Raw genomic sequence first — 26,354 nt, forward strand, 5'->3', positions numbered from 1 at the left:
TTTCTGCAGATGACAGGAGTCTGTCTTGTACTGCAAGTCTGAGGTGTACAGAGTGAAAAGGAATGGTGAGAGTACAGTGCCCTGTGGTGCTCCTGTGCTGCTGACTACCTGGTTAGACTCACCACCCTTCAGTCTCACAAACTGTGGTCTGTTTGTCAGGCAGTCTTTGATCCAGGAGATTGTTGAGGCCTCCACCTTATGGAAGCAAATCGTTACCATATTTCAAATGAAAAAGCATTTTCAGAAATGCTTTTTCATTTTAAGAATGTGGCTGCATTATTTGACTCATAAATGAAACTACCAGACTACCACCGGAACTACCAGTTCTGCCTGCCACTGCCACAAATTGAGCTCGGCCCTGCTTCAATTCAATCAATTTCTCGGCACGTTTGCAATGTAATGCAATGCAGACGTGCACAGCGCCTCCCACCGAACAAGATGGGCAGCTCGGTCAGCAGGGAGCTGAGGAAGGGCGGCTGCTGACGTCACTCTTCTGCACCCGCAGCTCGGAATGCTTTTTCGTTTTCGAGTTCTGGGCAGTACTTTGCGGGCAGACCATGAAAACGAAAAAGCAATGTCTGCTTTGTTTTCTTTTTGATTATGGCATAAAATGTGCAGTCGTGAAGAAGAAAATGCAAATGCAAATAGGATGATTGATTACTAATTTTATTTATGGGTCAAATAACGCAGCCGCATTCTTAAAATGAAAAAGCATTTCTGAAAATGCTTTTTCATTTTCAAATTTTACATTTCAAATTGAATTTTGGTATCTATTTGCTGGGGTACATTTTGAAAAATAAATCTCAAATGTCTTTTTCTTTTTCATTTTAATTAAGTGAAAGAATGAGCAGTCTTGAAGAAGAAAATTAAAATGGAAATAGGATTACTGATTACTAATTTCATTTATGAGTCAAACAATGCAGCCACATTCTTAAAATGAAAAAGCATTTCTGAAAATGCTTTTTCATTTGAAATATGGTAACGATTTGCTTCCATACCACCTGAGTCTTCTGGAGTTTCTGACAAAGTAAATCAGGTTGGATTGTATTAAATGCACTGGAGAGATCAAAGAACATGATCCTCACAGTGCTGCTGGCTTTGTCCAGATGACAGTGGGTTTGTTGAAGCAGGTGTATGATGGCATCTTCAACTCCAACTCCACAGCAATAAGCAAACTGAAGAGGATCTTGATAATTAATTGTTTGCTTATTCAGGTGGGCCACAGGAATCTCTCTAAGACCTTTATAATGTGAGATGTCAGGGCAACAGGTCTATAGTCATTGAGGACTGATGGGTGACTTTTCTTTGGTACCGTAACAAGACAGGAGGTCTTCCACAACAATGGAACCTTCTTCTGGGCCAGGCTAAGATTGAAGAGGTGCTGCAGAATCCCACAGAGCTGCTCTGCACAGGCCTTCAGGACTCTAGGGCTGACATGATCTGGACCTGGAGCCTTATTCTGATTCACTCTCTCCAGTTGCATCTTCACCGGACTTCTTGAGACACACAGGTTGAGGGGGGAGGCAAAGGGAACATCAGCATCTTCTGATATGGTTGAAGGCAAACATGTAGAAGCAGAAGGGTCTATGGCTGAGGTGGAAGATAAAACATTTCAGGTGTTACTGGACAGCTGTGGGTCAAAGGAGGGTGGGAGGTCTGTTTGGCTGTGAGTAGGAGAGGAGGATGCTGAGCTTGTGTCTGAGCTGAACCTATTGAAGAATGTGTTCAGTTCATTGGCTCTGTCCAGACCTTTATTGGTCTGGTTATCCTTCTGCTTGAAGCCTGTGATCTTCTTCATCCCTGACCACACATCTCTGATATTGTTTTGCTGGAGCTTGATCTCCAGCTTCTTCTTGTACACCTCCTTGCTCTCTCTTATCTTGACTTTAAGTTGCTTCTGTATACTCCTCGATAATTCCCTGTCTCCCTCTCTGAAGGCTCTTTTTTTCTTGTTAAGGAGGTCCTTCAGGTCACTGGTGATCCAAGGTTTGTTATTGGGGAAGCATCTCACGGTTCTGGTGGGGATGATGTTATCCACACAGAAGTTTATATAGTCAGTGACACACTTAGTGATGGCATTGATGTCCTCTCCATGTGGCTGGCACGGTGCGTCCTAGTCTGTAGCCTCAAAGCAACCTTGCAGAGCTTCTTCAGCTTCCTGTGACCATTTTCTCACAGTCCTCTTTATTACAGGTTGCCTCTGAACAAGGGGCTTATATTTCGAGCAGAGAAAAACAAGATTGTGATCTGATTTGCCTAGAGGAGGTCTTGCTGTAGAGATGTATGAGTCCTTGACATTTGCATAAAACAAATCCAACATTTTGTTTTCTCTGGTACAGCAACTGACAAACTGTTGAAACGTTGGAAGTGTAGCAGAGAGTGAAGCATGGTTAAAATCACCAGAAATTGCCACAAACGCATTGGAGTGTTGTGTCTGTAGCTTAGCAACAACTGAGCTGATGGCATCACATGCAGTATCGACAACAGCTGAAGGTGAAATGTAAACTGTTGCCAAAATAACACTGGTGAACTTTCTGGGTAAATAATATGGATGCAAACTTACTGCTAACAGTTCAATATCTGGACTGCAGAGACAACACTTCACAGTAACATGTCCTGGATTACACCATCTGTTGTTCACAAGTACTGCCAATCCATCTGCTTTACATTTGCCGCTCCTCTTTAAATCTCTGTTTGCTCGTATGGTTAAAAAGCCCGGCAGAGAGATGCTGGAGTCGAGGATATGATCCTGCAGCCATGTCTCAGTAAAACACATAATACTGCATTCCCGGTACTCTGGCTGTGTCCTTTGTAGGGCTTGGAATTCATCCAACTTGTTTCCCAACGATCTCACCTTGCCCATCAGAATCGATGGACTAGATGGTTTGAACTTCCCCCTTCTCTCTCTTCGCTCCTGCTCTGCATCCACGGTACCTCCTTTTCAACTCATCAGGGATTTGGGGTTGTAGTTGCTTTTGAGATATTAATCAGCTGCTCCCGGATGTAAGAAACAACCCTGTTGCCATGGCAATGCATCATAACAAATGTCCAAAAGTAGAAAAGTATAACAAAACCACATCGAAAAACTGCCTTAAGTCAGATTTTATTCAAATGTATAGTAAAAACAAAATTAACTAGAAACCTGCAAGCAGCTTTGAAGGCCCTCGCACCCCTCAGCGCAACTCGGGCTGTTGAGCGACCGCGGGAGCCTGGCATCGCCTCCTACATGCCACATACGATGACACTGCTTCACTTCAACACGTCGTCACTAAGTGGTACTGTGAGCAACATGTCATATGATCTTCGGTCATGCAGAGTTTCAGTCTGGCAAAAAGCATTCAAAATTTCGAGTAAATCTGACCTTTCAGATGGAAGCTGCACTCACTTGTTTGTTTGTGGGTGGGGCTAAAACGACATCATCAATTGACTGTGTCAACATGTCCATCATTAAGTCATGATCATGTATACTACATTTCAAGTGGATCCAATGATGTATGAGGGAGATATAGCCCTTGAAGTGTCCTAGGGGGCGATGTTGATCCAAATTTAAATGTAATCCAATAGAGCTGTTTGGGGGCTGACAAAGATCAAGCATATTCATTTTGGAGTGAATCGGACCATGCATGTGTAATTTAGAGGCAAACGTACGGCCGTGGCGTGACATCAGAATTCGCCACGCCATCATATTCAATCCCTCCAGCTAAAGCAGTAAGTACTGTTGACTGTCTAAGAGCATCGTGTTATCTGTTACTTGGGACAGTTTCACATTGATTAGGTGAAGATGATCAAACATTGATTCTCTAAAGGAAAACGGGACACTTCCTGTTCTCAGGGGGCGGGGCTTCGATGATGTTAGCATATGACCAGTGAAAATTGTTCAGGCCTAGAGGCAGATCAATCCCAAAAGGTTTCATGTGTCTGTGACTTTCCTTGTAGGACCTAAGTCCATTTAGTGTTTTTTGGCGAGAAGTCATGTTTTGAGGCGTGGCCACGCCCACACGCTTTCATGTATCAAAAAGCTTTTGATAACTTTTGATCCCCAATCCCTTAAGAGTATACAGAGTGATTTTCAAGTCTCTAAGTCAAAAGCTGTAGGAGGAGTTTGCTCAGATATGTGGGCTAGAAACGGGCAAAACTGGGTAAAAATGGTAACTTCAATCCAAAATGGCCGACTTCCTGTTGGGTTTGGACCAATGCTCCAAGAGACATTTTTGTAGGTTCTGAGAAGATACATAAGTGTACCACATTTCAGATTCCTCGGTCAAAGCATGGCTTGGGGCTGATTTTTTGAAATATTCTAGGGGGCGCTGTGGACGAATTAGGCAACGCCCACCAAATATGTCATCAGATCTCTGTTGGGGACTGGACTAGGTTCAATCACATGGACTTTGGTGCAGCTCAGATGATGTATGTGGAAATTAGAGGCAAACGTATGGCCATGGCGTGACGTCTGACTTCGCCGTGCCGCCATGGCCACGCCCTTTTCTGAAAAGTCACTGTGCCTCAAACGAAGTTAGACCCACTAGTTATCTGTCTTCTGACACACTTTCAAGTTGATTGGGTGAAGAGGGTCAGAGGGGTTTGTTTCCAAGTAAAAAAAGTGACTTCCTGTTCTGAGTGGGCGTGGCTTTGATGATGTCAACATATGACCCCATCAAATTGTCAGGAACCCGAATGTCCTCCTTCATGCCAACTTTGGTGTGATTTGGAATTTTTTTGGGAAAGTTATTGCAATTTTTCACTTTCGGTGCGAACGCCAAGTTCGTGTCCCGGCCACGCCCCCTAAACATGGCCAAAAACTCACGATTTTGATAACTTTTAATCCCCCATCCTTGCATGTTGACCAAATATGAACCCGATAGCTAAAATTCCCTAGGAGGAGTTCGTTAAAGTTCGAGGTGAGTGAAAGTGAAAAACGGGCAAAAATCGGCCTTTAATCCAAAATGGCCGACTTCCTGTGCATTTTAGCACATACCCCCAAGAGACTTTTTTTCTTGGTTTGAGGAGCTCTAGCATTGTTCCAAATTTTATATCTCTACGACTTACGGTTTGGCCTATCTCACGTTTGGGGGCGTGGCTAAGTGGTTTGGCCACGCCCACAGACGACGACATTAAGGATCAAGAATTTCAGGCGGGGGACAATTTTGGGTGAAGTTTGGTGAGTTTTGGGGCATGGCAAAGTCCCCATATTGCCCCGCAAAGAGGCAGCGGAAAAAACAAAGAATAATAAGAATTCGAGCGATTACAATAGGCCCTTGCAGTTTTCCGGCTCGGGCCTAATAAAAGCCATCGTGGAGGGCCTAAAGAGCTATTCAGAGCAGGTGTGCTTTGGTTCATTATACTTCAGCAAGGCCCAAGTTGGACATTCTCCTTCAGGATTGTCTGCCAGAGAGTAGAATTTATGGTTCCATCAATTCTGGGTAGTCATCCAGGTTCTGAAGCAGCAAAGCTGCCACATACCATCACACTACTAGAACCTGTTTGACTGTCGGTGTGATGTTCTTTTTCTGAAATGCTGTGGTTCTCAACTAAATCTAACAGGACATAGGCCTTCCATAAAGTTTTACTTCTGTCTTCTCAGGCCACAGAAAATTTCCATCCTTGGGGATCATTAAGAGACAGGCCATTGTGCTTTTTTTTTTTAACAGTGGTTTTGTTTTTTGAACTTTCCCATGGATGCCATTTTTTCCCTTTCCTATTGTTGAACCCTGAACACAGACCTTAACTGGGGCCTGCAGTGTTTAGATGTTGTTCTAAGTTTTTTGTGACCTGGAAGAGTAGCATATGCACTCTTGGAGAAATTTTAGAAGGCTGGCCACTCCTATGAAGGTTCACCAATGTTCCATGTTTTCATGGAAAATTTCATTTGTGGAAAATGGAAAATGGCTCTCACTCTTGTTCCCTGGAGTCTCGAAGCCTAAGAATTTAGGTTTTAACCCTTTCCAGACTGACTTTGTTTCTTTGTTCTTGAATTTTAGATACTTTAAATCTGTTTTTCTTTTTGATATATTTTAAGTTACTTCCTGTTGACAGGTTCCATTAAAGTGATTTCTTGATTCGACAGTTCAGGCAGTAATGAGGCTTAGTTTTGGGTCATGAAATTTTGGGTATTCACAGCTAAAATCACTTTAAGCTGATGCTACAAATGTGGTGGATTAGAGATGTCAAAATGCTGATAAAGAACAAATGCAGCTGAAGCTGTGACACTCTCCTGCATTTGGCTCAGACACTGAGAAAAATAATTTGCTGCTTCAACTATTTTTTATGGGTAAAAGTGCAGGGGAAAATATCAAGAGAAAGGTTATTAATTTACGTAATAACGAAATCCAATGATATCAGGAGAGGTCTTCTGCACACATAAAAAGTTAAAACCACAGTAAAATAACACCCTCAGCCTAGGGTTCCTCCTTCCTTTATAGGGACAATTATATATAGGACTTGTTTTATAAACCTGTGCTAACAAAGCCTTTTTTTAGAATAATGTTTTTGACTGATGAGGATGGGTCCCCTCTCACCACTTTCATGAACTTTGCTAATTTCTCATGTGTTGTTGGATCATTGGAGAAAGTAAGAGTGTTCACCTTATCATATTCTGCATTATTAATAATCCATTCCCCTTATTTCCATTAAAATAGCCTTTTTTGTCAGCAAAATGCTTTTTGCAGTAACCAACTAAAGAAATGCATTCTAGTTGTCTCCAAGGCTATGTAATCACTTCATGTATGGTGATCACCTCAGGGAGACTTAAAGTTACGTATCTGCTAAACTATTGGAAAGGCTGAATGTGACTTAGTAATGTTAGCACTATGAATATTTAAATGTTGTATTTAAACTTAAAGTCAGTGTTTGCTTCACACTCTGAAAGTCCAGGTCAAATCACATTTTCTGTATCTGAGGACAGCTGATGTGATTTAGCACAATTACAACCAGGACACTAAGGAACAATACTTGGAAAAAGCATTTAGGAGTGAAAAGACAAGTGACAGGTGGTCATCCAGAGTAGCCAGAAAACGGGGAGCAGCAGCAAGGCGATAACGGCACAAACAAGAAATGGCCTTTCATGGACAGCAGTGCTGGAATAGTCATGTGACCAGAGGCATCCTTGTTACAGACATAGCCAGGAAAAGATCCAAATGGCCCACAGTGATAAACAAGAAGTTCTGTGGGAATGATTTGTAGGCGTTTTGAGTATTTACATGAGCTCTAACAGAAACTTCTTTGATTATTTGTGTAAAAAAGCATTAAAGGGAAAATTCAAGGCATCTCCAGTTTTGAATACTTATATACTCAAAACTATACTATATTATATATCAAGTCCGCTCATGAGGATCATCCTGATTTTAATGATGTTTTTGTAAAACATGGAGGAGCTTTGGTCTGTGTAAACATGAGTCCTGTTTACTGATTCTTGTTAGTGCTTCTTATTTAAACAGACCTCTATAATGTTCACAATTTTTTAAATCACAGCCTGTCTTGGAGCTCCTTTAAAATCATTCGTTACCCGTTTCTCTTGAAACATTTGATACAAATTTTCCCTGCTGATGTTTTCTGGTTTTATATCACAGCAGAGGAGTTGTTTTAGGTAGCGATGTGATGAGGTTAATCTGCCCAGACTGGTGACCGGCTGGTTGAAAAATAAAAAGTGCAATTTTTAAACGATCAGTGAACTTGCCATACTAAGCTCTACAAAGTCCTTGTGATGTAAACACTATTAGGTGGAAGTTGTTACTGCAAGAACATTCAAAATATTCAAAATGGATTTTTTTCTGTATCAGTGATGTGTTTGAAATAAAGTCATGAATGCTGAAAAGCTGTAAGAAGCATTTTAAAAGGAAATTATTTCTAAAATAGTTTTGAGGCATGTTTTTTGGGGTGCAAGTGGGCAAGTCTTTCAACAGATAACAGAAAGGCTGAAGTTAGTAATGCAAAGTTGCCTTGTTTTATCCCTTTGAGCTATCAGCTTCTGTCTGGAAAAATGTTTGTGCCAATATCAACGTTAAGGTAAGCATCTACAAACTCTGGGAACACACAGAAACAGCTGTTTTTGGAGTCTTTTTCATGCTAACCATGCTAATCACTATTATAAGATGGTAAAGCTAATTTATTGTGAACTCCCTAGTCTTTGCTTTAAAGCCCTGTTTTACAATGACTTCTCTTTCTCAGACATAGAGCCCGATGTTTCCTCTGTTTCTAATATTTATAAATTAATGACGACTCAAAAGGAAGCCCGAAGAAACCCATTTAGATCCTGTTATATTATAGCTCCTAAAGAGCATTTGAAGTCACTCTGATCCCTTGGTACCAACTGAGCACTATTTAAACATCACAGCCTACCTGAGTATTCTTGCTGACTAGGTCCATGCCTTTATGACCATAGTGTTCTTGTGACGGCCATATATAATATTTATATATATATATATATATCTATATACATATATATAGATATATATAGTCAGTCAGTCAGAATGTATATATATTTTATTTTATTTTTATTTTTTTATTTTTTTTAAATATATATATCTATATATATATATATATCTATATATATATAGGCAGCACTTGACTCTCCACAAAGTTTTGATGTTGGTGGAGCACCACTGAATGGATTTTTGCAGTTCTTTGTAAACCACAATTAAACCATTTTATATTTTGTAAATACATACGCAACAGGTTCACTACCTTACATTGTTAATGACAAGGACAAACTCTTTTCTTTTTCTCACCTAAACTGTTTTCACACATTTCTTTGTAGGTAATACATAATCTCAGTAAAAGTTGAATTAAATTTATAAAGTGGGAATATATCACCTTTTGTGTCCCGCTGTGTGTCATGATACTTTGGTGTTAGAGTTTCCTATATTTCTTTCTTCCTTGTTATTTATATTCTCTTAGTGTCATCATTTTAGTTCATTCATTGTAGATTAGGTTCTTAGTAAATTTGATGTGTTTTGTTACATTTAGGTATTTCTGTTAGGTTTCTCTCTGTATTTTCTCTCAGCTCAGACTCTGCCCATCATTCTTCTCTCCCTCAGCTCTTCTGTCTTCATTGGTCTCACCTGTTTCTCATTTCCACCTGATTGTTCTCACTTACCTGCCACGCCTTTCTCCTTACTTCTCTGAATATAAGCTCTCTGGTTGTTGTCACTTATTGCTGGATTCTACTTTTTGCCTGCCCGATTCTATGCCAGTTTCATTGATCCTCTGCGCCATGTCTTGTTTTCCTTGTAGGTTTATCATTTCATTTTTCATAAATATTTCAGTCACCATGCGGCTCCCATGCAGCTCCTAAGTAACATGATTGTGCAGTTTAGCATGATAGACACAACAATTATCTTCTATATATCAGATGAGGAGGGCTATGTTTTAAGGCAGCTGTTTCTGTTTGATGAATATCAGCATATCTTTTTTTGGTCAGTTATCGTGTCCTGAGGTGGAGAAAGCCTGTAACAGCTGGAGACAGGGCTCAGAGAGAGGGACAGAGGAGAGGACTGTGTCCTTTCTTTTAAATTTTTCACAGTTTCTGCCATCGCCCGGCTGACCTTTTTTTCCGTGTAAGAATTCTCAGAAAACCATCAACAGATCCTCTGTGCACGTAAAAACAAGCGCTTGTTTGGTGCCATTTTCTGTATAAAAATAGAAAAAAACTGATTAGTTCACCCAATGAAACATGGAAAACAATACATCATAATGTCCCAGTCATAAGTCCTTTTCTGTATCTCATATCATGCTTATGATATGAGATAACCATGCTCTCTTGCTAGAAGCTTAAGAGTCCTGACATGCAAGCAGTTTTTTTCTGCTTCTTATGCTGATATGAACTTTATGTTGAATTAGTCATATATGATTAGTATTTTCCATTAACTTAGAGGTGTGTATAGCATTAAGATTAAGTTTCCCCAAAGGAGCAAGCAGATGAATTGGGAAAAAGACAATAGGATGAGTAACAAATGGTTGCCTTAAAACATATTTGAAATTGTGAACATTTAAGTAAGATGTTGCTCTACTTAAGTAGCTAGTGATTTATTGTCATTTCACATTTAAAAAAATGCACAATGAAACAAATCCTCCTGTCTGGAGGATATTAATGAAGTCTTCCTTTAAATCATGGGTCTTCATAATTTAAGGGTCGATCTGCAGAAAGAGAAGCAAATGTCTGGACGGAAAAAAAGATTTATTTGTCATATTTTACCACTTATCCTTTTATTTTCTGTACCCTTACTTCATATTTGAATGACTATGAGCTCTAAAAGACTTGACTTCAAACTGACGCTTCATGTTGCCAGTTTTAATAGTTTAAACAGTCTCTGAACAAATAAGACATACTGACTTTGAAACTGGACACCACAAAAAGTCTTCATCCTGATTACCTGAAAGTAGTGATTGTTTGTTTCTTATTGATCTTTTAGTTACATATATGCTAAATCTCTTGTTCTGATCTGAGCATTATTCCAACAGGAAGCTAGTTTTGCAGTGATAGCTGTAGGCATAAACAAGAGATGCAGACAGAGGCTCTTTTTTTTCCAAGACAGATGCTGACCTTTGGAGCTGTGTGCAGGTAATAGCATCAATTTAACAGCGGAAGATTTGTGAGCTCGCTCTGGTCAGGCCTAATGTTGCTCTCTTAAGCCTTTCAAAAAGGGTGTGTTTGGACAGGCAGTCAGGGCTGAGGCCGTATAAAGCTGGGCAAACTGGGTTTAAACTTCTATAAACCCTCCTGGCCTCAACTGGCTTAGAGGGATTCTGGAATAGTAAGTTGTAGGGGGGGTGGGAGCAGCGAAGATGGTGAGGGGAAGAGATTTTAGGCCAAAGGCCAGAAAAATATTTGCACAGATGTAGATACCTGTTGAGAGAGGAGCTCTGAGATAATGTGTTTGCTGCTCTGCATGTGTCTGGGTAAAAAAGACCCTGTTTCTTAGAAAGACTTTTTTGTCCTAATACTTTAACAGGTGTGTGCATGGTTGTATGTGTGCTGCCCTGCGATGGACTGGCGACCTGTCCAGGGTGTACCCCGCCTCCTGCCCATAGACTGCTGGAGATAGGCACCGGCTCCCCCGCGACCCACTATGGAATAAGCGGTAGAAAATGACTGACTGACTGACTTTGACAACAGAGCACTTGCAGTAGAAGTCAAGTTTAAAAGTTTTTACTTTCTTGATCAGATTAGCCTATGTAGATGGGTAAAAAACCTATTGTTTCTGCACCATTTAGCAGACATACCATACCGTAAATGTCTTGCACACAGTGAACTTGCCTTTTAGTCCCTCTCAACTCTGCTGCCTTGCTCTTTCTGAGACGTTTTCTGCTTCATGTCTTTTTATGTCACTGCTTGCTCAGAATGAAGAAAAATGCATGTAAAAAAATAGGTCCCCAACTGAACAGGCGCCTTTTGTATGTACCAGCAAGTTAGGAAAATACATTCTCATATATATCATTTGCTGCAGTGATACTTCCACGTATTTTATTCAAATTAGATTCAATAGATTCCCCTACATTTTTATCCCAGTACATGTCCAAGTTCATGTATGTTACACCTGATTGAATGACATTTATGACGGGCGTTGCCTGGTGTGTGTGATATACTCTGTGGTTGGACAGTAATATTGCATATCATTAGCCCCATAGCATAATTGCGAAAGTATAACTTAGGCAATTATGCTACAGGTCCTTCTCAAAATATTAGCATATTGTGATAAAGTTCATTATTTTCCATAATGTCATGATGAAAATTTAACATTCATATATTTTAGATTCATTGCACACTAACTGAAATATTTCAGGTCTTTTATTGTCTTAATACGGATGATTGTGGCATACAGCTCATGAAAACCCAAAAATTCCTATCTCACAAAATTAGCATATTTCATCCGACCAATAAAAGAAAAGTGTTTTTAATACAAAAAACGTCAACCTTCAAATAATCATGTACAGTTATGCGCTCAATACTTGGTCGGGAATCCTTTGGCAGAAATGACTGCTTCAATGCGGCGTGACATGGAGGCAATCAGCCTGTGGCAAGGCTGAGGTCTTATGGAGGCCCAGGATGCTTCGATAGCGGCCTTTAGCTCATCCAGAGTGTTGGGTCTTGAGTCTCTCAACGTTCTCTTCACAATATCCCACAGATTCTCTATGGGGTTCAGGTCAGGAGAGTTGGCAGGCCAATTGAGCACAGTGATACCATGGTCAGTAAACCATTTACCAGTGGTTTTGGCACTGTGAGCAGGTGCCAGGTTGTGCTGAAAAATGAAATCTTCATCTCCATAAAGCTTTTCAGCAGATGGAAGCATGAAGTGCTCCAAAATCTCCTGATAGCTAGCTGCATTGACCCTGCCCTTGATAAAACACAGTGGACCAACACCAGCAGCTGACACGGCAACCCAGACCATCACTGACTGTGGGTACTTGACACTGAATTTCTGGCATTTTGGCATTTCCTTCTCCCCAGTCTTCCTCCAGACTCTGGCACCTGGATTTCTGAATGACATGCAGAATTTGCTTTCATCCGAAAAAAGTACTTTGGACCACTGAGCAACAGTCTAGTGCTGCTTCTCTGTAGCCCAGGTAAGGCGCTTCTGCCGCTGTTTCTGGTTCAAAAGTGGCTTGACCTGGGGAATGCGGCACCTGTAGCCCATTTCCTGCACACGCCTGTGCACGGTGGCTCTGGATGTTTCTACTCCAGACTCAGTCCACTGCTTCCGCAGGTCCCCCAAGGTCTGGAATCGGCCCTTCTCCACAATCTTCCTCAGGGTCCGGTCACCTCTTCTCGTTGTGCAGCGTTTTCTGCAACACTTTTTCCTTCCCACAGACTTCCCACTGAGGTGCCTTGATACAGCACTCCGGGAACAGCCTATTCGTTCAGAAATTTCTTTCTGTGTCTTACCCTCTTGCTTGAGGGTGTCAATAGTGGCCTTCTGGACAGCAGTCAGGTCGGCAGTCTTACCCATGATTGGGGTTTTGAGTGATGAACCAGGCTGGGAGTTTTAAAGGCCTCAGGAATCTTTTGCAGGTGTTTAGAGTTAACTCGTTGATTCAGATTATTAGGTTCATAGCTCGTTTAGAGACCCTTTTAATGATATGCTAATTTTGTGAAATAGGAATTTTGGGTTTTCATGAGCTGTATGCCAAAATCATCCGTATTAAGACAATAAAAGACCTGAAATATTTCAGTTAGTGTGCAATGAATCTAAAATATATGAATGTTAAATTTTCATCATGACATTATTGAAAATAATGAACTTTATCACAATATGCTATTTTGAGAAGGACCTGTATGAGGCTAACAATATGTGAAAGTAAAGCTGAGTTGTTTGCTGTGCTCTGTGTCTCCTGACATGATCAGCAGATAAATTGTCTTGTGATTTGTTGTGAATGAGTCTCTCACCAGCGTGCTGCAGTGGTTGCTTTGCAGTCTCTACACAGATCCCTGAGGTTATTAAAGAAAGGGAAAAACACACAAATGAACATACTTTGGAAAAATTTTACAAAGACCAGCAGAATATTTGTTTCAATGATTTCTTCATCTTGACTATGCTGACACACTAATGCACCTCTCCTCACTCACTTGCATGTTTCTCTGTGTGTTTCCAGGTTTGAGCGCTGCGAAGCTATTAAAAACGAGTGGGCTGAATGCTGTGGTGCTGGAAGCCAGGGATCGGGTTGGTGGTCGCACCTTTACTGTGAGGGTAAGATGACTAATGGCCACAGATTTGGCTGCTTTGATGAACTGTTTGGGGCTCTGACTGTATGCAGCGACATTTAAAGCCAAAAAGAGTATTTTACATTTTTAACACTGTTTATTGTCACTTTTATCATTATTCTAAAAATACCACAAAATGTTGTGGAAGTATATATCACCCATTCTTTATTTATCAATCTATTATTCCACAGTAGATTGAGACAACTATAAAAACAACAATGTATAGACTGGGAAAGACTGGCCTAAAACTCGATTGAAAGAACCCCCCCGCCACTTTTGAAATGTTTGTTTGACAGCATTTCTCCCTTTAGGTGCTAAATAATAATGATATTTCCCAGTTTTTAATAAGTCTATAATGCATTTAATCATCTTTGGTCAAAATCTAAAACAAAATTACAATAAAACACTGTTTGGGATACATGAAAACTTTATTTGTGAAAACACAAAAATGGAGAATTATCGATGTTTTTTTTGGCATTGGAATTGGTTTAGAGTTAGACCAGCATAAAAAGTGTGTCTCATGAGCTTGATGTATTGTTACAGATGTGACATTAATAACAATCTAAACTGCTGCCCTTCTGGTGACCAGACTTCCTACTTTAAAAAACTGGTCTGACTCTGAGGGACTTAGCTACATAGAAGTCAGGCCTAAGCACAGAGGGAAGCCTTGAAGCAACATTAACAAATAAAAAAACTAATGTGTATGTCACACAAAGAGTCTGGATAATGGCCATGTAAAAATTACATCCCAACATAATCAGCAGTTTCCCAGCCTGATAACTTTCACTATTCAATCCATTCATTATGTTCTCTTAATCCAAGATTGGGTCATGTGGGTCACAGGTCCAGGAAGGAAACCCAGTCATAACCCCTCCCAGAAACACCCTTCTGATCATTCTACAATCGCCTGTAATGTAATTATGAGCCCTTTTTGACACCTAATGTTTTTTTCTTGCTATTTCCAGAACAAGGAGACAAAGTGGGTCGACCTTGGGGGGGCCTACGTTGGACCAACTCAGAACCGTATTCTACGCTTGGCTAAAGAATACGGCATTAAGACCTACAAAGTCAACGAGGAGGAACACCTTGTGCATTATGTCAATGTGAGCTATCATTAATGTTTTTACTTTCCCTCTGTTTCCTTTGAGGCTTCCACTGACATCGTATCTGTGCAAAACTGCTCATGGTCTAGATATGTGTTTCACTTTGAATTCCCTGTTACTGCTGATGGTTTCCAGGTGAAGCTGCAAATATCCTGACACAGTCGTATTATCCACTAGATAGGGAATTTATGTCAGCATTTATCTCCTCATTTGATTCAGTAGTCAGTGGCTGATGTGAGGTACAGGTCCAACAACCACATTAATCTTCTAAGTGTTTCTTCAGTGGAAGCTTCAGATGTATTATCTTTTCAGAATGGTCTGGGATAGAACTGCTAATGGCTGTCCTTTGCTAGAAGGGTGCATGTTTCCCTTGTAAACAAAACGTCCCCTATATCCTGTTTTATCAAATTAAAGCATGAAACCCAGAGGTGATGTATGTGCCATAATACAAACTGCAATGCCTTATTAGATTATAAGATTTGGAACATTCAAGTTAAAACCATGCAAAGACTTTAACTTTACAAATCTTTAAATGGTAGTCTGTATTTCATCAAAGAGTGAGCTTAGTGTTAGCCATATTTTGGTTTGATTTTAGCATAAAATACTAAAATGTTATGTATTTATCTAAGAGGTATAGTCACATTCATGTTATCTGGTTTTTCATACTATTTTCACAAACCCCAGATACACTGACTGGCCACTTCATTAGGTACGCCTGTCCAACTGCTCGTTAACACAAATTTCAGTCACATGGCAGCAACTCAATGCATTTAGGGATGTAGACATGGTCAAGACGTTCTGCTGCAGTTCAAACCGAGCATCAGAATGGGGAAGAAAGGTGATTTAAGTGACTTTGAACGTGGCATGGTAGTTGGTGCCAGACGGGCTGATCTGAGTATCTCAGAAACTATTGATCTACTGGGATTTTCATGCACTACCATCTCTAGAGTTTACAGAGAATGGTTCAGGCTGGTGGTGGTGGTGTAATGGTGTGGGGGATATTTTCTTGGCACACTTGGGCCCCTTAGTACCAACTGAGCATTGTGTGAATGCCACAGCCTACCTGAGTATTGTTGCTGACCATGTCCATCCCTTTATGACCACAGTGTACCCATTGAGTTAACTGTACTCAAATGGACTCCACAGTCACCACATCTCAATCCAATAGAGCACATTTGGGATATGGTGGAACGGGAGACTGGATGTGCAGCCGACAAATCTGCAGCATCTGTGTGATGCTATAATGTCAATATGGACCAAACTCTTTGAGGAATGTTTCCAGTACCTTGTTGAATCTATGCCACGAAGGATTCAGGCAGTTCTGAAGGCAAAAGGGGGTCCAACCCAGTACTAGCAAGGTGTACCTAATAAAGTGGCCAGTGAGTGTATATTCCCTAATAGAGATGTGACGATCAGTGTTTGTGGAAAATGTCCAGTGTATTGTTTGTCAAGATTTGTTTTGCTGAAACCAGTTTTGACCAATTTTAAAATCTCTTTAAGAAATACTATATAACATAAAACAGGAAACAAATAAGAAATAACAACATTGATCAATATATTTTTTATCTTCCTGTAATAATGGAAGATTCATTATTTTTCAGATTCAGTCAAACTGCTGTGTGAGACAGAAGTTGCTGAAAAATAGGGTTTAACTATTATTGTAAACACAGACAACGATTACAGAGTTGACATCTTAAACTGTCTTTAGCATCTTATGTTGGCGATTAGCACAGTTAGCATGGCTAAGTCTCTGTATGCATATTCTGTACTATTTAAATTCTGACCGTAACATCTTCCATGATAGATACGTTGAAAGCTCAAAAGGATAAACAGAGCACCTTAGCTGTACCACGTTCAGCCTTCCCATTATCTGCTGAAAGTCTCTCTCTCTCTCTCTCTCTCTCTCGTAGCCTGAATGAAAAGGCATCTGCTGGCATAAACAAAATACAATTTCCTTTTTAATGGCCTCTTACATCTCTGTGGTTCCTCTAAATGTATTTTAAACATCTTACTCATACTGACAAGAGCTAACTTTGAGTGTTCTTGGTTCTGTAACAGCGTCAACACTGAAGAGTGTTGATTTGTACATTGCATTCACTGGCCTGGAAATAATTGAATTTTGCTTGATATGATGAAGTCTTAAGCAGATTTTGTTGATATTTGTTTTTTTACTTCCCCTTTTTACAGAATATATCTGAACGGGCTACAATATACTTACTGTTGGTGATTGAAGTGTTTAAAAACCACCAGGAGAATATTTGAACCAAACCTCTGGCATTACTTTGTATCAGCCAGTGGGCCAGCCTTCCTCTACTCTCCACCATTAGCGACTGGAGAAGCTAATCTTTGCCTAAGGGATTTCCGTAATGTAGTTTCTTAATTCTATGGGTAAATACAAGGCAAATAATGAGATACCATGGCAACATAATTTGCCATATACTCTGATACCCAGATTGTAAATCCATAGACTAGACTTGAGTAGTGTGGCTGGTAGCTCTCTGGATGTAAGTGCAGGAGACAGCTTATCTTGACACAGGCTGTGTTTTAATCATATATTCAGAGGTGGACTTTGAGCTTCTTCTATGAAGGTGTGGACATAAGAACACAAACACACACACGCAAATAGACTTTCAAAGAGTTATCTGAAAAGTTGTTCTAATGTCCATCACCACACATAGTAGAGTTCAATTAAAGCCATTATAATATCACAGTGGTGGGCTTGTAAAAGGAAATTTAAGGTAGGATTCTCGTATTAGTGGCAAATGCAGAATATACATTTGTTCATCCTCTAACGCCACGCTGCACATTGTATTAGCTATTTTTGCACATTATTTCTCTGCTCTGTATAACTGTCTGATTAAAATTTTCAATAGTTGCCCAGCACAAACTAATAGTTGTAGACAGATGAAGACAGATAAATACAGCTAGAAAGATAGAGATGAGGAAATTGATCAGAACAGATAAAGAGAAACAAATAAGTGGAAATATACAGATATGTACATGTACAGATACATAAAGGAGTATTTGTGCTGAATTCTAATTCTATTGTGAAAAATATTACTTCATTAAGTGTGTGTGTGTGTGTGTGTGTGTGTGTGTGTGTGTGTGTGTGTACAAGACCAAAATCCTATGGGACACTGATGTGCAAATGCATATGGTGCTGCATAATCGGGGTTTCCATGCTGATCCTCTCCACCACCAAAAGACCCAAAATCACATCAGTATCACAACTACAGGTCCTTCTCAAAATATTAGCAAATTGTGATAAAATTCATTATTTTCCATAATGTCATGATGAAAATTTAACATTCATATATTTTAGATTCATTGCACACTAACTGAAATATTTCAGGTCTTTTATTGTCTTCATACAGATGATTGTGGCATACAGCTCATGAAAACCCAAAATTCCTATCTCACAAAATTAGCATATCATTAAAAGGGTCTCTAAACAAGCTATGAACCTAATCATCTGAATCAACGAGTTAACTCTAAACACCTGCAAAATATTCCTGAGGCCTTTAAAACTCCCAGCCTGGTTCATCACTCAAAACCCCAATCATGGGTAAGACTGCCGACCTGACTGCTGTCCAGAAGGCCACTATTGACACCCTCAAGCAAGAGGGTAAGACACAGAAAGACATTTCTGAACGAATAGGCTGTTCCCAGAGTGCTGTATCAAGACACCTCAGTGGGAAGTCTGTGGGAAGGAAAACGTGTGGCAGAAAACGCTGCACAACGAGAAGAGGTGACCGGACCCTGAGGAAGATTGTGGAGAAGGGCCGATTCCAGACCTTGGGGGACCTGCGGAAGCAGTGGACTGAGTCTGGAGTAGAAACATCCAGAGCCACCGTGCACAGGCGTGTGCAGGAAATGGGCTACAGGTGCCGCATTCCCCAGGTCAAGCCACTTTTGAACCAGAAACAGCGGCAGAAGCGCCTGACCTGGGCTACAGAGAAGCAGCACTGGACTGTTGCTCAGTGGTCCAAAGTACTTTTTTCGGATGAAAGCAAATTCTGCATGTCATTCGGAAACCAAGGTGCCAGAGTCCGGAGGAAGACTGGGGAGAAGGAAATGCCAAAATGCCAGAAGTCCAGTGACAAGTACCCACAGTCGGTGATGGTCTGGGGTGCCGTGTCAGCTGCTGGTGTTGGTCCACTGTGTTTTTTCAAGGGCAGGGTCAATGCAGCTAGCTATCAGGAGATTTTGGAGCACTTCATGCTTCCATCTGCTGAAAAGCTTTATGGAGATGAAGATTTCATTTTTCAGCACGACCTGGCACCTGCTCACAGTGCCAAAACCACTGGTAAATCAGAATCAGAATCAGAAAAGCTTTATTGCCAAGTACGTTTTTGGACATACAAGGAATTTGTTTTGGCGTAGTCGGTGCAATACAGTACAAATTAAACAGTACAAACATATCTACAATATAATATAAATATAAGTGCACAGTTTTAAGTGAGTGAGAGTAAATATAGAGCAGTATAAGATGCAAGAGCAATACAACAGTGCAGGTGATCATTGTGCAAGTAAGCAGGAGTCCAAGCTGAGCGTTAATGTAACGCATAGAGTTACAGGTTACAGGTGTCCTGTCAGCAAAAAAAGGGGGGGTGTGGGGGAAAGAGAGAATGTCAGGGTGGTTTCCGGGCTTTGTTAACCAGGCTGGTGGCAGATGGGAAAAAACTGTTCTTGTGGCGTGAGGTTTTGGTCCGGATGGACCGCAGCCTCCTGCCAGAGGGGAGAGTCTCAAAGAGTCTGTGACCGGGGTGGGAGGGATCAGCCAGAATCTTCCCGGCCCGCTTCAGGGTCCTGGAGGTGTACAGTTCCTGGAGCGACAGTAGACTGCAGCCAATCACCTTCTCAGCAGACCGAATGACACGCTGCAGCCTGCCCTTATCCTTGGCTGTAGCAGCGGCGTACCAGATGGTGATGGAGGAGGTGAGGATGGACTCAATGATGGCTGTGTAGAAGTGCACCATCATTGTCTTTGGCAGGTTGAATTTCTTCAGCTGCCGCAGGAAGAACATCCTCTGCTGGGCTTTCTTGATGAGGGAGCTGATGTTTGGCTCCCACTTGAGATCCTGGGAGATGATGGTTCCCAGGAAGCGGAAAGATTCCACAGTGTCAATTGTGGAGTCACAGAGGGTGATGGGGGCAGGTGGGGCTGGGTTCTGCCTGAAGTTCACAACCATCTCCACTGTCTTTAGAGCGTTGAGCTCAAGGTTGTTCTGGCTGCACCAGTCCAACAGATGGTCCACCTCCCATCTGTATGCGGACTCGTCACCATCAGAGATGAGTCCGATCAGGGTGGTGTCGTCCGCAAACTTCAGAAGCTTGACAGACTGGTGACTGGAGGTGCAGCTGTTGGTGTACAGGGAGAAGAGCAGAGGAGAGAGAACACAGCCTTGGGGGGAACCAAATGGTTTACTGACCATGGTATCACTGTGCTCAATTGGCCTGCCAACTCTCCTGACCTGAACCCCATAGAGAATCTGTGGGATATTGTGAAGAGAACGTTGAGAGACTCAAGACCCAACACTCTGGATGAGCTAAAGGCCGCTATCGAAGCATCCTGGGCCTCCATAAGACCTCAGCAGTGCCACAGGCTGATTGCCTCCATGCCACGCTGCATTGAAGCAGTCATTTCTGCCAAAGGATTCCCGACCAAGTATTGAGTGCCTAACTGTACATGATTATTTTAAGGTTGACGTTTTTTGTATTAAAAACACTTTTCTTTTATTGGTCGGATGAAATATGCTAATTTTGTGAGATAGGAATTTTGGGTTTTCATGAGCTGTATGCCAAAATCATCCGTATTAAGACAATAAAAGACCTGAAATATTTCAGTTAGTGTGCAATGAATCTAAAATATATGAATGTTAAATTTTCATCATTACATTATGGAAAATAATGAACTTTATCATAATATGCTAATATTTTGAGAAGGACCTGTACACCATGGAGCTATAGAGGAAGGTGGTGTGGTCTAATGATGCGGCTGCAGACCTACAGGAGTCTAGTAAAGTCAATGTTTTGATAGGTCAGGGAACCTTTTTTGGTAGCAAAAGGAGAACCAACACCAGGCAGCTGTTCATAATGCTATGTCTGATTAGTGTATTTATATGGTAGAACAGTAAACTTCTTTTAAGAGGTTCATAGTTTAATCTTACTTTGATAACTTATAATTTTCATGTGAAGCTATATGGGATGACAAACTGTGAGTCACGACTGCAGTTAATCACATGTCAAATTAGCCATACTTGGAGCCATTCATAATTGGTTGCTCCTTTTATTACTGTCTCTTGTGATGGCAATGGGAGCATGCTTAAAATGTTGTCAAAGGCAAGGATGGTACCACAGCACTGCGATGAGGTTAGGGGGTCTGCCTTTGACTAGCAGGATGTACCAGTAGACCTTCTGGTGCGATGCCCCCGTAGAACGGCCAATAAGAATGTTCTCTGAGTGTTGAAAGTATTCCCTCATGAACTAGACCTTTTTACAGTTGGCAAACAAGTTAAAAGAATATCTAGAACACTGCTTTGAGATTATATGCAAATATTTACCAAATGCCTCTATTTTTAATATAACTGCATAAGAATAATTACTGTACCCTAATTTTGTGTTTGGTTACATGTTGTTAATAACACACCATGCTTTATTTGACTCACTGATGTTGCAGTGATATAATGACTGATTCTCAGTGAGTCATTAGCTCTGTTCTATTGACCTACAGTAGCTGTCTGAAATGTCACCAGCATGGCAGTAAACACACAAACAGCGGTCAGAAATTAAATTTCTTACTGACTTGTCGTTAAGTGTCAGGTGAGCTCCTGTGTCTCCTTGGCTACTATCTCTGCAAGATGTAAGATCAGCGTAACACTCAAAGCTTCCTGGCTGGTTTCCATGGCAACCGTTCTCATGAAAATCTCCTCAACAAGACTTATGTCCATGACTGTTTTTGTCTCTGTGGGTGTGTGTTTGTGTGTGTGTGTGCATTCATACTTTAGAGAATGCAGATGTGTGGAGAGGTTTAGAGTTGGCTGTTTTTCAGTTGACTCTGCAGGAACATTGGGAGAAACAGACCTTGTGAAATCTGAGCATTGGTTGACTCTTCTTATTCAACATTGTCCATGTGCCTGTCAAAAAAGTGAATTCAGGCCAGTATGAGCTTCTCACTTCATAACCTTGAGTACAAATTGCAGATTCTTAAAGCATGACAGCATTCATACATAAATGTGTTACAAGTTCTAATTGCTTTTATTTAAAACAGGAGGGCAACATCTATTCCCACTGCTGTTGAAACAGTATGGTAATGGTAAATATTTCCAGGCAATTGACTTTGTCTTTTTTGGCAATGGAGGAAAATGTGCTGCAGCCTGCTTTCAGCCAGCTGACTGGCAGTATGCAGCAGCAGATGGGGTTTTGGGAGCACTATGTTAACACATGCTCCACACTATAAATTGTTGTCACTTTCTATAGTATTTAAATTAAAAATATGTTATACTGTAGGATTAAAACTTTTTACTGCTTTTTGCCGTTGCAGTTAAGGTTGTGTAAGATTTAATTTGAGAGCTTTGAATCTTAAATCGATTTATTTCTTTTTTCTTATGGTAAAAATTGGTCACTTACAATGTTTAATGGTGTACATGGACAAGGCTAGTTTTATCTGCTTAACACAGGCAAGTAAATTGGGTAAAATTAAAACTAAAAAAGAAAAGAATATAGTGCATTTGAAGAATAAGATTGAAATGAAAGCATTATAATGTGAATAATGAAAGTGGTAGTCATTTGTAAAATAAAAATCTGTATTTTTATTTAGAATAATAGTTTTAGTCTTAGTCTTAAAGAGTTTGTGCACATCTCAGAATTTTGGGTATTGTTTAGCTCTTGGATAGCAGCCATAATAATTACAGATTTTATGTGGTAGTTAAAATGAAGGTCTAGACTACACCTAGGTTTCTGGCATGCTTTATAGATTTTTGTCTTGTCTAGTTAAGTGCAGATAGCTTTCTAGCTTTCTAAAAATTCTGGCCTATCTACCCACTCGTATTATAGACACACCTAGTCGGTGACTGTAAGGACCATGTAGTGACGCAAACAAAGTTGTGTCATCAGCGTAGGTATAGTAAGGATATTGTCCACCCATCGATTTTCTGTACCAGCTTAATCCGGGAGAGGCTGGGGCTTGTCTCCAGCAGTCAATGGGCAAGAGGTGGGGTATAACCTGGACAGCTCACCCGTCCATCACAGGACAACAGAAACAGACAAGAAAACCATTTGTGCACACACACGCACGTACGTACACACCATACACATCCACACATCACATACACACACAAAGAAAAGAGCAATTTAAACAGTTTTATTCAGCTGAGGTACAAGACTATTGGAGCAGGCCAGAGTACTCACGTTTGCACAGAGAGAACAAGCCAACTCCATGCAGAAAGGATCTGAACCCATGGCCTTCTTTCTGCCATTTAACAGTGATTACAACTGGACCACCCTGCAGCCCTCTAAGGATATCATAATACTCTATTATCTGTGCTAGGCAGTACATGTAGAAAATAACTGAAAGTGGTCTAACAATAGAGCCTTGAGGTACCCAATAAGTAGTCTTTATTTCTTCAGACAATCCCACTCACTTCTCCAGTGTAACAGTCAGCATGGCCTGGTTCCAGTGTAACATATGTATTATTGATCACTGATGGCAAGAAGGCCATCATGCTTGTTTATGTGGGATGCTGAAGCTTGTGGTTCTAGACTACACAGCCATTTCAACCGGGTAATTGATACTATATAAATTTGGACAAACATTTTATGACTTGAATAAAAAGAGTTAGCGACTTGGCCGGCAGATAATAAAAAGTTGTCATCCCTTTGCCAGGAGCCTCTAGAGCTGAGAATTATACTGTAATTCAGTTTATGGAAATTAAAACACAAATGTTGCAGTTGTAAATATTCCAACAAAATGTGACTTTTGATTAGCACAGAAGAACTCCAGAGAAACAAAAGTAAGAAGAGTCACAGCATCAGAACATCTCCTATCACCATGTGAGTTTGTGAAGGAAAATTAGACATGCAGGCTGATGTTTATACCAATATAGTCGCCATGACAACATCTGGATATCTTTTCCTGGTAAAACTGGGAGTAATAGTAATCCAGCAAGCCTCCCAAGCCTTTGTGTAATTAGGGTTAGCTTTCTAGCAAGCCGTGAAGCTAATCAGCTTTCCTGCAGCAGATTGTAATCCAAAAGGCCAGAGCTGGTTTCCCTTATCAACAAACTAGTGTCTAACAGGTACTGCAGCTTGACCCTGGACTTATTAATGAGCTATCACTATCAGAGACGGGGAAATGCACTTTGATTAAAAGAGCATTAGGAAAGAGCCTGGAATTGTCCTCCTGCTCCCTCTGCACTGTGGAGCTCATGCATGCTTACACGCCCTCAGAAGAAAATATGTATTTTGGAGTAATTCTGGACTAACAGGAAAAAGAGGGTTCTGTTGGGCTGAGCAGCTTCTGTCCCTCAGCTGTTTCCTCTTCGACTATTGGTCTGTTTATATAAAGTCATATGAAGCTGCTGAACTCAAGCATCGGCCAACATTTGTAGATAATTGGGACTGTCAAAAAGCTTTATTTTGACATAACTGACCTCATCATGTCCAGTCAGCATATAAAACATACTAAACAGGAGGTAAAGAATTTCTCAGCAACATAGCAATGCTTTTGTTTTCTAACTTTTAAAATCTTTATTAAGACCTGTAACTAAAATGCAACCTCATGAAAGAGCTTTCTTTTCCAAATAGCTTAAGTTGGTGCCAGATTTCTTTAGATGAAAACTGCAATCGTTGACATGAGCAGCTTATTTTTACACTTAAAACTGACAATGCCTTAGTTAGTTTATTAGGAGATGGAAGTGTGAAAAGCCAGAGTGCATCAGCTGTTACATACTAGCTAACAACACTTGCTTAAGAGTGGAGGCCAAATGGTATGCCTTAGGGATGGGTATTTATCATATTGTTTATCGTTATCATGAAACATTTCTTATCGTAATAAGAATTTTGATTTATTGTGACAACGATAAATTCCAATTCTTAATGTCAAAATTGTCAGTATTGTTACTTTTACTATTTTCTCCACTGTTGGTTCTATGAGAGTATCCTTAAATATAAATCAATTCAAAAATATTAGGGATGGAGGATAAATCTGCACGGCAGATATTATCGGCCGATATATCTAATTTCTTTTTATCGGCATCGGTCCGATGAGTAAAAATGTTCCCCGATGTCATATTGTTTAGTTTGTGTGACTGCGGGATTCCAAACAGTCCCTGAACGCAGCTGGAGACGCTCCAATTCACACATGCGGACGTTAAAGTTCAATGGCAGGTCAACGCTAAAGCCAACATGTCAGCAGTCTGGAAGTATTTTACGGTTTCCCAAGAAGACAGCCGAATAGCAATATGCAATTCGTGCAAAGGTGAAGTTATGCGGGGTGGTGAGCACGCGAGGTCTTTCAATACCACAAATTTAAGAACACATTTGAAAAATAAACACCCATCGGTGTACAATGAATACCAGCAACAAGCTAATGTAAGCAAGCCCGGAACTACCGATAAACAGGGAACTATTGCACAAGCACTGGAGAAAACAAAGAAATTCAGCAAAGATTCAGCGAAAGCCATATCTATAACAAAGAGGATAACCGAAATGATTGCGCTGGACGACCAGCCTTTCTGTATAGTAGAGAACACAGGGTTTCATTGGCTCATGGAACACACTGAGCCCCGCTACAGCATACCGAATCGCCATTTTTTTTTCGACACTGGACTACCTGAACTATACAAGGTTGTTGCTGCACGCATTCGTGAGCACACTTAAGTTCATACCTAAAACTGAAGGTGGATGTTGACAGTTACATCAAATAGGTTTACAGTCAGATAAGCTGAGCTTCTATTTTTTTTATGGCTGTTTGTTGTTACACGGGCTTTGTAAATGTTCCTGCTACATCTTTGCCTAAACATTTTAAGGCCAGTGCAATGTGATTGTACAATTTAAAGGCAAATTTGCATTTTCAATAAAAAAAAAAAATCTGAATTTTTCCTATTATTATTAGTATGAATATTAAAAATGTCCATTCATTTTAATATCGGCAAATATCGGATATCGGCCACAGCAGCAATACAATTATCGTACATCGGTATCGGCAGAAAAATATCATATCGGACCCTCCCTAAACAATATGACTAAATACAGTTACTGTGTGATTAGTGATGTTGTAGAAAAATTCGCATCCAGAGACTGATGTATGTCACTCAGAATCAGCTTTATTTTAATCTTGCAAAAGAGAAGGATTTTACAGCATTGGAGATGTTCTCAGTAGTGCTGCCAAATCATTCTGACTAGACAAAGCAAAAGTTCTCCTATAAGCTACAATAATTTTCAAGGTGACTCTCATGAGATCTGTTGTCCTAGACATAATCTTAACAGTGTGGCATACATATTATCTCACACAGCTGCAAGCAGAAGGCTGAGAAACCATTACTCTAAGACTAAACAAA

General features: G+C 40.4%; 1 protein-coding gene across 2 annotated transcripts in view; it reads left to right on the forward strand.

Moving 5' to 3' along the window:
• Window positions 1-26,354, forward strand: part of mao (monoamine oxidase) — a 67,409-nt gene that overhangs the window by 16,501 nt on the left and 24,554 nt on the right. For both annotated transcript variants that reach the window (XM_047370468.1, XM_047370467.1), the window contains 2 exons: window positions 13,585-13,679; window positions 14,659-14,796. In XM_047370468.1, the coding sequence (XP_047226424.1) occupies window positions 13,585-13,679; window positions 14,659-14,796 (233 nt within the window). The remainder of the gene's footprint in view (window positions 1-13,584; window positions 13,680-14,658; window positions 14,797-26,354) is intronic.

The sequence above is a fragment of the Girardinichthys multiradiatus genome, chromosome 7 (genome assembly GCF_021462225.1).
Source record: "Girardinichthys multiradiatus isolate DD_20200921_A chromosome 7, DD_fGirMul_XY1, whole genome shotgun sequence".
In the NCBI taxonomy this organism is placed as follows: Eukaryota; Metazoa; Chordata; class Actinopteri; order Cyprinodontiformes; family Goodeidae; genus Girardinichthys; species Girardinichthys multiradiatus.